Raw genomic sequence first — 15,082 nt, 5'->3', positions numbered from 1 at the left:
AAAATTCCTAAAGAGTTTGCTATGCAATATGACAAATTAGTCCTGAACTTAATAGGGAAGAACAAAGATGCAAAATTAGTCAAGGAAATTCTGAATAAAAGTAAGAGGAGAGTCAAGCTTTCCATATATCAAAATTTATATAAAACTTATATAAAAAGAATTAACAAAGTACAACAATTAACATTAGTGAAGGGCTAAATGAACAAACAGAATAACCAAAGAGCTCAGAAATAAGATTAGACGTGAAAATGTGATAGAAACAGATGTCATTACAATTCAGGGAGAAAGGTAGTCCACTTCTAGTTCATGTCTCTGATTTCAGAATGCCTTGGTTCAAATTCCAGCTTGGCTGCTTTCTATTATTATGAGCTGGTACAGTGTCAATTCACTTACCCCATTGTGTTTTAGCTTCCTCACATGTACTGAAGATAATACTGTGGTAGCTACTTCATAAGGTTCTTGTGAGGATTGTTGCAAGCTGTTACAGGAAAGCTCTTCCAACACAGATACAGTGTCTCTCTTTCCCCTTCCCAGAATAAAACTAAAAGCTGTTTTCTAAAAATCTAGATTGAATTTATTTGAAAAATACTTACTCATTGCATATTCTTTGGCATGGCATCATACTTCTGAAATTAAAAGCATTCCTTCCTACCAAGAGTCTCATCACATCATCAGCTACTTATATTTTAATAATAACGACAACAGTAATATTAGTAGTAGTACCCAGTAAGAGTTTAAATATATATCACCTTTGATGGTACTATGTTATTAACAGCCTTTCCATATGCAATCAGAAATACTACAAAACAAATTCATACACAATCAGAATAACAAGCCAATTAAAATTGTTAAAGTTCAAAGTTGAGGCAACTTGTAGTTGTATAAAAATTCTACACTAAAATACAGACCATAGGTTAAATCTGCTAAATTATGGTAATTCCAATTGTTTTTAGAAGATTCAAAAAAAGATGCCCTCAAATCTCATGTTTGGTTTTCTGGCTGTGTCTGTGCACTGCTGCCCTCTAATGGTCTGCATGATAAATGTAAAGGATTGCATTTGCCAACTTAAAACTAACTTGGTCCCCAAAAAACTACTTCTTCTTTTTCTTTTCTTTTTTAATATTTTTAGTTGTAGATGGGCACAATACCTTTATTTTATGTGTTTATTTTTTATGTGGTGCTGAGGATCAAATCCTGTGCCTCACATATGTGAGGCAAGTGCTCTACCACTGAGCTACAAACCCCAGTTCCCCCCAAAGACTTCTTGAGAAGATGTCAATGAGAGGGAAATCAGGTTATTGTTCATCAAACTCTACATATTCTTAGGAATATCTCCTCTTATTTGTAGCTCCAAATGAATCTGGACTGGTCCCTTGAAAGTGAGTAAGCTCATTAAAAACTAGCCCAACTTTGTTGAACTTCCTTGTTGAAAAAAGGAAATCCCTTCTTTTTCAACAGTACAAAGTAGTAGCCAATTTTTAAAACTTTTGATGCCAAAGAAATGCAAATACAAAGTAATAACCAAAAATTTAGAGAACAAAACACTTATAATAAACCCAGGAACAATTTTGTCCAAGGCCACCAAAATGAGGTACCCAAGAAAGCCTGGCACAATACACTATCTTTTGTGTGTGTGTGTGTATGTGGTGGTTTCTGAGGATTGAATCCAGGGAAGTTGCACTACTGAGTCACATTCCCAAACCCTTTTCTTTCTTTTATTTATTTATTTATTTATTTATTTTTGAGACAGGATCTTGCTAAATTGCCAAGCCTGGATTTGAACTTCTAACCCCCTACCTCAGGGTTGTAAATCACTGAGATTATAGGTGAAAATGAACTATCATTAAGACAGAATTTTGGATAATGATTTTCAAGAATGGTCTCTGTAATCCAGATTAAGAGTACAGTACAGGGACTGGAATTGTAGCTCAGCACTCACACACCTAGCATGTGTAAGGCACTGGGTTCAAATCCTCAGCACCACATAAAAATAAATAAATAAAATAAAGGTATCATATCCATCTACAATTAAAAATAAAAATTAAAAAAAGAGTAAAGTACAGTGATGGGAAATTCAATGATTTTTCATTTTTCTTTCCCTTTAGCAGACTAGCTGTGAATGTGTAGGGCTGAGAATATGCTCCAAATAAAAGCCAAACAAAGCCAAATAAAGCAAAAACCCCTAGCCCCCCAGAAATTTCAAAGTAGGCAACAGTCAAATGGAGAAAAAAAAATCTTTCTTCACATTGGTCTTAGCAGTGAATGACAAATTAGTGTGAGCTTGTTAGAGGTTACCAAATTTCCCAGATTAATTCAGATGTTTTAAATGACTTAGCATGTACAATTACACCTAGAGCTATGTGGGTTAGTAAATTTTACACATCCTTTCAAAGAGTTGAAGATAATACTAACACTGGAGTAAATCATTAAAACACTGTCAAAATGTAACTGGACTCTTTCCAGTTGCCTGGCAGTGTATACAATGTAATGAAACATCAACAAATTTGCTACCTCATAGGCCTTTCAATGATCACCCAGCTGAATTAATGTCTTATCCTTAAATGCAAATAAATTTGTATTTAGTATATCTAGTGTGTTGACTGTCCTAAAGAAGCATTTGTTTCTTAACCTCTGCACTACTGACGTTTGATCTTGATAATTCTAAGATTGGAGTGGGGTTGGAGTGTTTTGTGCATTGTAAATGTTGAGAAGCATCTCTGGCCTATACCCACTAGCTAACAGTAGCACATCCCCTCCAGCTACAACAATAAAAAATGTCTCCAGACATTGTCACATTTCATGAGGTGGGGCAGAGGAGGTTTGCCCGGTGCTGAGAGTCATACTCTCACTCAAGACTCCAGATGGAGATTCTCTATTCTAGGACAAGTAATTCTGTCACAAGCACCAAGGGAGCATACAATGATGAGCTAAGAGACCTATATTCTCCTTTGCCTGCTGAAATGCAAATTTAAAGCACCATGAAATACTACCACACACCTATTAGAATGATTAAAACAAAAACAAACAACAAAAACTGATAATACCAAGTGCTGGTGAAGATGTAGAGCAAACTGGAATCCTCATATATTGCTGTGAGAATGCAAAATAATAAAGATACTTGAAAAAAGAGTTTGACAGTTTCTTATAAAGTTAAATGTCATATCCATATACTCCAGCATCCCACTCATAAATATTTATCAAAGACAAATGAAAACTTACATTCACACAAAAACCTACATGTTTATGGTAGTTTTATTGATAAAATAAAACTTTGTTATATCCATATAATAAAATACTACTCAGGAATAGAAAGTAATTAACCATAAATACATGCAGTAACATGGATGAATGTGAAATAAATTATATTAAATTAATAAAGCCAACTATAAAAAAAACCCACCCTACATAATGATATTATGGAAAAGGCAAAACTACAGAGACAGAACAGACAAATGGTTGCCAGCAAGGATATTAACTTTCTGGGGTGACAGAAATGTTCTATGTACTCATTATGGTGCTAATGGTTGCATGACAACATGCATCTGTGAAAACCTACAAAAATGTACTGAAGAAAGTTAATTTTACTATGGATAAATTAAATCACAAGAAACTTGACACAAATGAACAAACTAGATGGGATGGATAGGTCTAAAGTTTGGTTTAGGGTACTTATTTCATTATCATAATCAAGTAAGTTGTTTATGTCTATGTCTTGACTTTCTAAACTATAGGTACTTACAATATTTTACTTCCTTTAATGAAAAAAAATCCCTTTATTCATGCTTGGAAAAAAGTACAAATATGATTTTGGGGTTTTTTTGGTGGTGTTAGGATGCCATTTTGATTTTAACACCTATTTGATTCAATGCCAGGCAATGAAATATATATAAACCTCAATTAGAAATATCATGTTTATATGAAAATGTCTTCCAATTTTCTTTTAACATTTAACAAAACTTTCAGACAAATTACATACTTTAGCAAATATTTATGTAATATTGCAGATGCAAAGCCATTTAGAAAGATTGTACTAGATTAAAAGTATGTCCAACTGAGGCTGGGGTGTAGCTTTGTGGCAGAGCGCTTGCCTAGCATGCGTGGGGCACTGGGCTTGATCCTCAGCACCACATAAAAATAAACAAATAAAATAAAGGCATATTGTCCATCTACAACTACAAAACAAACAAAACAAAACAAATATGTCCCACTGATTGCTTAATGTACTGGAAGGAAAATTTATACAATTCTTATCTTGGCCTTTTAATGCTCTCATTTTGCATACCATCAGTAGTCCTTTATAAGTGTATGTAAGGAGCATACGTATGAGGCAGATAAGTAGCTAAATGTGTGCTCATGTAAACATGGGAGATTCTGAAAGCCAAAGTGGGCAGTACTCAGCGTAATTAATAGGAACAGAAAAAAATATATAAATGTGTTGCCAAAAATCTTCATTGTATAAATTCTGACACTACTTATATAACTTGTCTCTAATGGATTTAGTTCTTTCCTTCTCCTTTATTCCACCTTTCCACTGCACCAAAGTTCGCAAATTCTTTTTTTTTTTTTAAATAATAATTCAGGAAGCTTCTGAAAGATAGAAGAGCAGCTGCTCCAGTTATAATTTGGATACTCACATTGGCAAAACCTCAGTGGTGAGAAGAAACTAGAAAATCTAGATTTTTTGAGGTTCTTTAAAGGGAGGTGAAGGAGAAAAGCTAGATACACATACCAGACTTCAGTACAATAAAGTATTTACAAACATTTAAATGGATCACCAGGTCTCAATTTTAACCTGATAATAGGAAATAGCCAAATTATATGGTTGGTTCTTGCTTACCAAAAGGAAATTTTAGAAATGTGATTTAAAAAAACTTGACTAGTTAGAAATAGAACCATATGGATATCTTGAACTGGCATCAACCCAAAAAAGCAACTTTATCACTACTATAATTTGAATCTTGAATGTTCCCCAAAGGTCCATGTATTTAAGTCTCAGTCACTAGCCTGTGCTGTTATTGGGAGCTGGTGGGACCTTTAGGGTGTGGGGCTTGATGGAAGAATTAGGTCATTAGAGGTGTGCCTTTGAAGGGGATACTGTGATCCTTGTATGAGTATGTGCGCGCGCTCTCTCTCTTGCGCGTGCCCGCTCTCTTGCGCACGCTCTCTCTCTTTCTCATATGTATATGTATTCTTTTCTGAAAGGTATTAGGAAAATCATGCACCTAGAGAATTCCTGGCACTAGTAGGTTCTTACTAAGTACATATTGAATAAATGTAACTAATTACATTAAATGAAATATACTGGGGACAAAGTCCCAGGAATCATGAAATATAAAGCATAGTTGAAGAGCTCTTACCTAACCAGTCTTTTATACAGTAGTAGAATAAATAACTCATTATCATTTCTTTAGAAGTGTCATTTTTAAAGAAATGTGTAGTATTTTTATTCGCCTTTAATAATGTATAACTACTGGGATTTTTTTTTTTTCTTTTTGGTACCAAGGATTGAGCTGCATCACCAACCCTATTTTGTATTTTATTTAGAGACAGGACCTCACTGAGTTGCTTAATGCCTGGTCATTGCAGGCTGGCTTTGAACATAAGGTCCTCCTGTCTCAGCCTCCCAAGCTGCAGGGATTATAGGTATACAACACTTCGCCTGGCTGCATATTCATTTTATTGCAATTTTCAGTTATGTACTGGTTTAATGTAAATATATGTATCATAAAATTTCAGTACTAGAATGAAAAGAAAAAAAAATCTGTCTTTACAATAAAGCAGGCTGGCACATGCCTTTGTATGCATTGAGCACTCATGTAATGGAGACAAACCTACACCAAAACCCAAACTCTATTCACTAACTGGCTATAACACTTTGAAATTCTGGAATAGTTGTAAAAGACCTAAAAATAAAAATCTAGTTAATCAGGGATCAGTACGATTTGACTTAACTAATTCCCATTTGACATTTGTTCTTCTCTGAAATCCAATAATAAATCATTCTTACCTGGGACAAGGAAAAAAAAAACTAATTAATTTTCAGTTTTCTCATATATTCAATACCAGCCCTATTTATCTCAGAGGGTCATTTCTAAGGTCAAGGGAGAATGTATGTCAAAATACGTTGTGACATGTATTGGAAAGATCATTATTTTCTCAAATTTAAGGTAAGTCAAGCTGACAGATTAAAGATAAGAATTAGATGAAAATTCTTTTTTTTTTTTTAATAAATCTTTTTTATTTTTTTTAGAGAGAGAGAGGGAGAAAGAATTTCCATATTTATTTTTCAGTTTTTGGCGTACACAACATCTTTGTTTGTATGTGATGTTGAGGATCGAACCCGGGCCGCACGCATGCCAGGCGAGCGCGCTACCGCTTGAGCCACATCCCCAGCCCCAGATGAAAATTCTTGAATTTAAAATCTGGATTCCGTATGAAATATGATATGTCAAGAGCTTTGTAATGTTTTGAACAACCAATAAAAAAAAAAATCTGGATTCCAACCCTTAGTAGCCTAGGACCAAATACTGAAGTAAAATGGGGATAATGACACCTACTTTATAGTGTTGTAAGCATTAGAGATGATGTATTTAAAGTGCTTAATTCCATACCTGGTACACTACACTAACCACTCAATATTTATTATTATAATGGAAAACCAGAAATTTCTCTTGACATTTGGCTACATATTAGTTCTACACATCCATCATAAATAACAAAGACTACCACAGAACACAAGTTTTCCTCTTAAAAGAATTCTTTTAATTTTTTTTAAGTTTCAGTTTCTAAGGAAGAAATACATTTATTATATTGGACATAGTTATAAACAACTAAAAATGTGTTCAGTTAATAAATGCATGAAACAGATTCTGGCATATAAAGTGTCAGGAAAACCATTTAGTTATGCTTTTGCTAAACCAATATGTTATGATGTAACATTTAGGAATATGAAATATTGCTTCTTAGTAAAACAACTTATAATCTACAAAAAACAGTCAAAGTATCGCTGTGTTAAGTAATTTAACATGGAAATTAATCTTTTGACAGGCACAAGAATGCTATGCCTAATGATTTCTGCATTTTTAGTGATATTAACATTCCTTTTATATGCTAGGCAAAGCATATATATTGCCAAATTTATAGTGAATCACTAGCAACTGATAAAACAGGACTTAAAATAAAATTTTCAAATATTAAGCAAGATTTAGATGAGGAAAACTCATAAAAGGATTTGTTTGCTCATATATAGAACCTTTGAGCTTTGCTTTTATTATCTGTTTTTTAAAGTACTCTTTCCCTCAAAGAAAGGTCAGATTTTGAATGTAAAACTTGAAATTTAGAAAGAACTGAATGGGACTGGGGATATAGTTTAGGAGTAGAATGGGTTTGTAGTATGTGAAAATCCCCCTGGGTTCAATTCTCATTACAGGAAAAGGAAAAGGAAAAGAAAAGGGGAAAGGAAAGGAAGACAATTGAATAATATGTCATGAAATTTTAATATTCCTGCTTTTATCCAGTTGCTTCTCAGATTTCAAATTAATATGTAAAAGTAGTGACTGATGACTCAATGCCCAAACAACTGAATTAAACAACACTTACTGGGGCCTGGATATTGATCCCCAAGTCCTTCTTAACTATATTTCTTTAAGAATATATCTTCCCACTACTTCTCTTTGAAGTACCAAAGAAGTACCTACTTACTTTACTTTTCTTAGCAAAAGGACTCAAAGCTGCACAAGCAAGGGAATTGCCATCACTATTAGCCAAAATCCATTATTTCACAAGCATTCAAGTTCCCTGTCACTTCACAGTTAATTTATGCCTAACCACATCTTAATCTTTTGGTTTACTGCATTTCCTCTATCCAGGAAATATTTTCACCTTTGGGTTTTTGTGGTCACCAGTCATTTTGCTTTCCTTCTTTCAGCCTCCATTATCTATTCAAAACAACGCAACTCAAATAATGTTCATCATTTAGCTGACAATCTCTGTACTACACTGAAGTAGAGCACATCAGTCAATGCCATTTGACATACTTCTGATCTCCAATACATTTAATCTTTTCTTTATGTCTTAAAAATGAGATCAAAATGAAAATCACAATGAGGGCAAATGATAAGTAGAAAAATTGTTACTAAGATGTTTCATAATAGTAATGGACAGGAAAAACATGGTGAAAATGTGCTATTTCGACATAGAGTATCAACTATAATATATTGTAATCTATAGTCCAGAGCAAACAGATTACCACCAGAAATATTAAACTTTTTAGTTTTACAAAGGAAATATTTTATTAATACTTTTAAAATTAATCACTATCTAAATAAATATACTTACTTACATTTTTGAACAGTTGCTCAGCAAGTTCTCTGACATGCTTTATAATCTTCAATGGGTTATTTTCTTCTAGTTTAATTCTTTCTACTTCAAAAGCTACCAACTTGGAAAAAGAATCAAATGGTAGAACATCAACTCCAAAATATGCTGAATTAAAAATTTATGTGCTAATTTTATACAATTTGCAAAACAAAAAACATATATTATTTTTAAAACAAAATATTGCAGATTTTTACTTGGTTTCACCACTATGCTGGATTATAAAGGGCTACTGAATTCATGGATTGCCTGGTGGACCCTCCTCAATGATTTAGGGCCCGATTTCTTCTTGAGAAAAGTAATTTCTGAAACTGAGAGATCCTATAATTCCAAAGGTTGTTTGCAAGAGAATTCTCTTACTCAGAGAAATTCAGGAAGTCATAAAGTCTCCAAATATTTCCAACTCACAATAAAAGAACCAATGTTTATGTCAAGGTATTCAGACTTTAGTCCTTCCTCTGCTGACAGTTTGATCTAAGACAAATCATTTAAAATTTCTAGGCTTCAATTTCCTCATCTCTAAATTAAAATAGAAGAACATGATGATAGTCCATTTCCCTATTAACAAAATTTACTGGGAGAACTGTCTAAGTATGTAACACATACTTAGAGTGGAGGAAAGAATGCTGATGGAAAAAAACAGATGGAAGATAAAAAAGAAAAGGAACAATATAGATTCTTTCTTCTAGAAACTAATAGACTCACAGGTGCATACACACATATAAAACTATAGCTTTACCTATACTAGGCCAGAATTCAGAAAGACTGTTAATCAAAGGCAAACTTTTTCATAAATCTTGGATGCCTATTTGATAGGAGTATAGGGGTAAGACACAGAAACAAAAAGCTGACTAACACAAATGCAGTTTAGTAGTTCCTACAGTCAATGAGTTTTGGAAATTGTGAAGGAGGTGTTGAGATAAGGGCTGAAAATGAAGAACAGGAGGTCATGGCTGAGTAAAAAGTAGAGGCCAGAGGAGGACCTACAAAAATAGAGGCAGTGGTAAGCAAGTTTTCTTCGAGTAATAAATCTGCCTTTTTAGTTGTGATAAATCAAGTGGAATAAGTAAGGAAAATTTGGACAGAAGAGAAAAAGAGTACATACACCAAGGTTACCATTAATAAAGCTTCAGAGACTAACAAAATTTAAGAACGAGAAAGGACCTTGGAGGACATTTAATTTAACTTCATTAGACATTATGTGTCAGTTGTTTAGTTCAGAATCTAAAGGCTGATATAAATGTTTGTATAAGCAATGGTCAGTCATAATACATGTTAGCAGTAAAGAAGCAATACCCAATAATTGATTATAAAGAATTGGGGCTAGAGTTGTAGCTCAGTGGTAGAGCACTTGCCTAGCACATGTGTGGCACTGGGTTCAATCTTCAGCATCTCATAAAAATAAATAAATAAATGAATGAATAAATGAAGGTATTATGTCTTTTTACAACTAAAAAGAAAAAAAAAAAGAAAAGAAGGAAGAAAGAAAGAATTACCCACACCAGGAAAATCTCTCCTAAATCTTTGCACGTTTTTATTAACGAAAGCATTTGGTACAGGTCTTCATATTCAGAACTGAAACATTCATTTCTTTGATTCTTACCTATCTTTACAAAGACTAAAGGACTCTTCTCCTACGAATGAAGAATCTTTAAATCTTTGATTCCTATATTCTCTACATAAAACTTCCAGGAGCAAAATATGACCACTACTATATTCTCTATGGTTTTGAGTTCAGGTTGTTTTCTTTTACAGACTTCAAGGAACTTTTAGATTTATTGGTTCCAATATAGTGCTCTTTCCAGAAACTGAAGTGGGAATAATACTCATTGTTTATAAAACAGCATCTTTATTGTGAGTCACACTGGCTCGATTTCTCCTTTTATATGGCTAATTCCTTGAAAATAGAAACGAAATCTGTTTTTCACATATTTACCATCTCCAGAGGGAGCTAGACAAATGTTGATTGTTGGTTAATAAGAATGCCATAATGATAAACTATGGCTCCATGGTACTGATTAAATGTAAATACAGTTTGCATCTATGCATCCATTAGACCTTTCTCTCTAGCAGACTGATAGAGGAATCACTGTATTATTCCCTACAAGTAAGAGTTCTACTAATACCATCCCTGTCAAATTTTCAAAAAGATTTTAATCAACTATTGAAAATTCAGTTGTTCAAAATTTTTATGTACTTCTGAGACATCCTATACTTACATTTTTCTAACCATAAATGAAGATTATAAGCATAATAATAAATAATATTTGGATTATATTATGTTTAATTGATAACATGTTGAACAAAGGTTAAAAATGCTTCTCTAGTTTTAACTACTATACTAATTCCTTCTATAAATAATGTATTCATTTTATAAGAATTATACCTCATCAAAGAGATCACAGGATCTATAGGGTGGGCCTCTTTCTGAAACAAAACCTGCAAATGCCATTCCATTGAGTACTTTAGTGAGGAAATCATTCTCAACCAAACCACGCTGCCCCAAGAAAGCTGTCTGTAAAGAAAGAAAATGAGAAATGATAATTTATTACTTGGTAATGAAAAAATGGTCAAAATAAAATTACAATGTAATGATCAAAGTCTGTATAAATGCCTCCATGAATAACAATGCATTGCTATAAAATATATTTCTTTCAAAAAGGGTTTTTGTCTAATACCTGAAATAAAAAAATAAATCTGTCTATATAACAGGAGGAAAAATCAGAAACTAACAATCAACTTAAAAAAAATTTAAAGTTAACATGCTCTAAAGCAAAATATTGTCAGTAACTTACTATTATTAAAAATTGTCAGGGCTAGTGGCTGAGGCTGTGGCTTAGCGATAATGTACTTGCCTAGCATGTGCGAGGCACTGTGTTCAATTCTCAGCACCACATATAAATAAATAAAATAAAGATCTATCAACAACTGAAAAAAAAAATTGGCTGGGGCTATAGCTCAGTGGCAGAGTGCTTGTGTAGCATGTGTGAGGCACTGGGTTCAATCCTTAGCACCACATAAAAATAAATACAATAAAGGCATGCTGTGCATATACAACTACAAAACAACAACAACAACAAAATTGTCATCTAAGCACTCAAAGCAGAGGTTTTTTAGTCACATTTGATAAATTAAAGTAAAAAAATATGGCTGGAAAAAAATGAACTAGATTTAAAAATTTAAATCAGAGTCTGCTTTTTGAAGGATGTAATTTGGTACTGTATCTTACTTTGTGAAAATGTATTACAGGCTCCGCATGAATTCTTATAAGTTGTAGGCATGATCTATATCCTTGGAAAAGTTGTGCAAATAGTCTAAGGAAAACTGCTCGTACTTCTTTATCCTGAAAATATAAGAAATACATTAGGTAATTTAATTTCTTTAAAAAAAAAACTTGTCAAAAAGATGAAAAAGAACTCTGGAAAGACTAAATCTGTCTGTGTTTCCCATCTTTGGGTAGTTTAGGCTGTTAAATAGTTCTTCATACTAAATCAAACCAAACTTGCCTTAGTATGTCCAATTTTCCTCTAGAGAAAAAAAAAATAATGCATTATTCTCTTGTACCATGTTAAAGGAGGGCATATCTCCCAAGTCCTTTGACTTCTATGCCCACCAAAAGAATGCATATAAAAGGGGGAAAAAGCCTCAAGAGACTAAATTTTAAAAGCTTATAAAATCCTCCCAAAATTTATCTAACTTATAAAAATCTATTGTTATTTTAATAAAGTGTGATTTAAAAATCTGCTTTGATGATCTACATTTTAATAGAACCATGGTTTTAAAACCGTAAGAAAAGTTATAGATTTATTTAATTGATAAGGAAATGGAGGTCATGAATGTAGTTGTCAAAGTTGTCTAGTTCTATGAGGCTCCTATTAGGCCATGAATTTTATCTCTAAGAAACTAACTGGAAAAAAATAAAAAGGGGCCTCTGTTATCACTCTCCACTTTATGACTTTGAATTAGAACTCTCTTATTCACTTACTCTTCAATTTATTCTCTCTGATGATAACATTCACTGTTTTCACTTTTGTAAGCTTCCTCCTGTTAAAAATACTTGCCCTGACCCTTTCAATCTGGCAGTTTTCCAAGCTAGAAACCAGGTTCCAATTTTTGTCCTATACTTAACTGGTCTCCTCCAGCAACATTCATAGCCCCTTTCCTACAGGGCCATTAGCACCTTCTAGAGCAGAACACAAGGACAGTTGGTAGTGTTTTTTCTATTTTCTGATTTAGGTATTTTGGGGGTACTTTTTACATCTAACTCTAACTTCACTCAGTTTCTTTAACAATTCTACAAACAGAAATATAGGTCTCTTGAAAAAATACCAAATTTAAATATTTAACTTCTTACCAGCATTTTTGAGTGAGATAAAGCTGTTCGTGGAGGAGGAAAAGCATGATCTGCTACTTCCAAATCTGGGTGTAAAATCTAAAACAAAAAAGCTTTGTTATAAAAAATATCTTAAAATCAATAAGATCCTTAATCGCCTTATGGCATTAACATGAAATGTTATTACAGAAAATATGTTATATTCCCTCCATGAAATACAAAACTATAATTCAGTTAGCTGAGGTAGCTCATTTTTTTAGTTATAGATGGACACAATATCTTTATTTATTTATCTTTATGTGGTGCTGAGGATAGAACCTAGTGCCTCACACATGCGAGACAAGCACTCTACCACTGAGCCACAATCCCAGCCCTCTCATGTACTTTTGTGGAAAGATCTCCAAGAGAAAACCCATTCTAAAAAAAATCCTCATAATATGATCTTATAAAATGAACCCTAGATGTACACAGACATGTACATGCTGATATACAAAAAAAAAAAAAATGAGAATGGAAAGTTCTCAAAGAATATACACCAAACTATAAAATATTAGTTACTACTGGGAAGAGAATAATCTGGGGCAGAGCTTTTTATCAATGTAGACGGATTTTAGAAAACAGGTATTTGTTTTTATGTTTCATAGTAAAATTAAAAACTAAATTAACTAAAGTACTGAGGAGAAAGAGAATAAGCTTTTAAACTTTGTAGTCCAGAATGGGAAAGTATAATACAATGTGAAGAATCTTATTAAGTATATAAATATTATAACATATGAAATATAAAGTATAACTAATTCAACCTGGGGAAAGTTAAAAAGAATAAGAGGATTAAAGTATGAGTTAGGCTTTGAAGTAAAGCATGTTGGAGAGGAGGACGCAAAGAAGGGTCCATGAAGGACTTGCACAGAGAAAAAAAAATTATACTTTATCAGTGTATAACAATGTTTTGTCTTTGCAGAATCATTTTCAAATACTAAGGTTTTCTTTCATGGAATAGTTAGATCAAGACTTGAAACTACCCTTAAAATCAACTACTGACAATAATTATAAACAAATCACTCAGTCACTACTACATTATGATAATGTTTTGTTATCTATTAAAATCATCCATGGTTATTATACTGTTGAAGTACTGCATTGACATTTGATTACAATTATTTACTAACCAAATGAAGCTCATATACTTACATGTTGAAGCTCCCATATGGTCCATCAAATATGATATCTTTTTGGTCCTAATTTGACAGTACACTATGTTCTTATCTCTTATTCATAGTATATAGTGCTATACACTGTGGTACATAATTCATCATTGTGCTTGATGACTATAACAGCAGGTATACTCAGTTTTACCAAAAATGATTTTAAACATTAATCAAATTTGGTGGCACGGGTGTTGTAGGGTAAAGTATACCAGTAAGCAGCAAAATTTCTATGAAGTCACTGTCTCAAAACTAAAATTCTTATTATTGTTAATTTTGATATTTAATCCCTGAAAAAATCATTAGCATCACTGTCAAATGTTCACAAAATGATTTAATCATTAAAAAATTTCTAGAAATAATAAACTTTCCTGAATCACTCAAATACTACTTTTTCAGGTGTTATTATATTAATATGCCATCTGTGCATTTATATGGTTAATATTTTCATTTAAATCAACTCACCTTTAAAAACCTAGATTTTCTTAGATGACATTATCTGTGAAATCACAGGTTTTGTATGATATTTTAAATATACATTATAATAAACTATAATTATTATAATTTAAAAAGGTTGACTATATCCCATCCAAAATCATCTCCTGGTTTCACTTTGGGAAATAGACATGTACTTATCTCTGTGTAAGACATTCATCCTATAGATAAAGACCATGAAATAGGTCTAGAAATGAGATGCAATTTATTCAATAATATCAAATTGCAAATTTTCTGAAAATAAAATCCCTCCTGGTAAACACCTGACTTCTAAGTTTCTATTTAAGGAAAACAGCAGATTGGAATATTATTAAGAATATGAAGGCCTTAGTTCTACTAACATCTTGAAAAGGAATGCAGAATTTCTTTCTTTCTTTTTTTTTGTATTGGGGATTGAATTCATGGGCACTTAACCACTGAGCCAGAACCTCAGACTTTGTTTATATTTTATTTAGGGACTGGGTCTTGCTGAGTTGCTTTGGGCTTCACTAAGCTGCTCAGCTTGGCTTTGAATTTATGATCCTCATGCCTCAGCCTCCAGAGCTGCTGGGATAACAGGCATGAGCCACTGGCCAGAATGCAGAATTTCTAACTTTTGATTTACTGATCATGGATAAATAATCACCGAAAGGACTGTCAATAGAATAAAATAGTGTATTTTTAAAAATCAACGTAA

The 15,082-nt window shown here is 32.7% G+C and overlaps 1 protein-coding gene across 1 annotated transcript in view; it reads right to left on the bottom strand.

The window, feature by feature from the left end:
- Sbf2 (SET binding factor 2) overlaps positions 1-15,082 on the bottom strand; it is a 444,817-nt gene that overhangs the window by 187,900 nt on the left and 241,835 nt on the right. Inside the window, exons 10-13 of the mRNA XM_027942390.2 lie at positions 12,731-12,808; positions 11,606-11,719; positions 10,763-10,891; positions 8,342-8,440 (exon numbers count right to left, since the gene is read on the bottom strand). Coding sequence (XP_027798191.1) covers positions 8,342-8,440; positions 10,763-10,891; positions 11,606-11,719; positions 12,731-12,808 — 420 coding nt within the window. The remainder of the gene's footprint in view (positions 1-8,341; positions 8,441-10,762; positions 10,892-11,605; positions 11,720-12,730; positions 12,809-15,082) is intronic.

Source organism: Marmota flaviventris, chromosome 9 (assembly GCF_047511675.1).
Source record: "Marmota flaviventris isolate mMarFla1 chromosome 9, mMarFla1.hap1, whole genome shotgun sequence".
NCBI classification, from domain to species: Eukaryota; Metazoa; Chordata; class Mammalia; order Rodentia; family Sciuridae; genus Marmota; species Marmota flaviventris.
The sequence above is the reverse complement of the archived record's forward strand: the minus strand, read 5'-3'. Positions and strand labels throughout refer to the sequence as shown.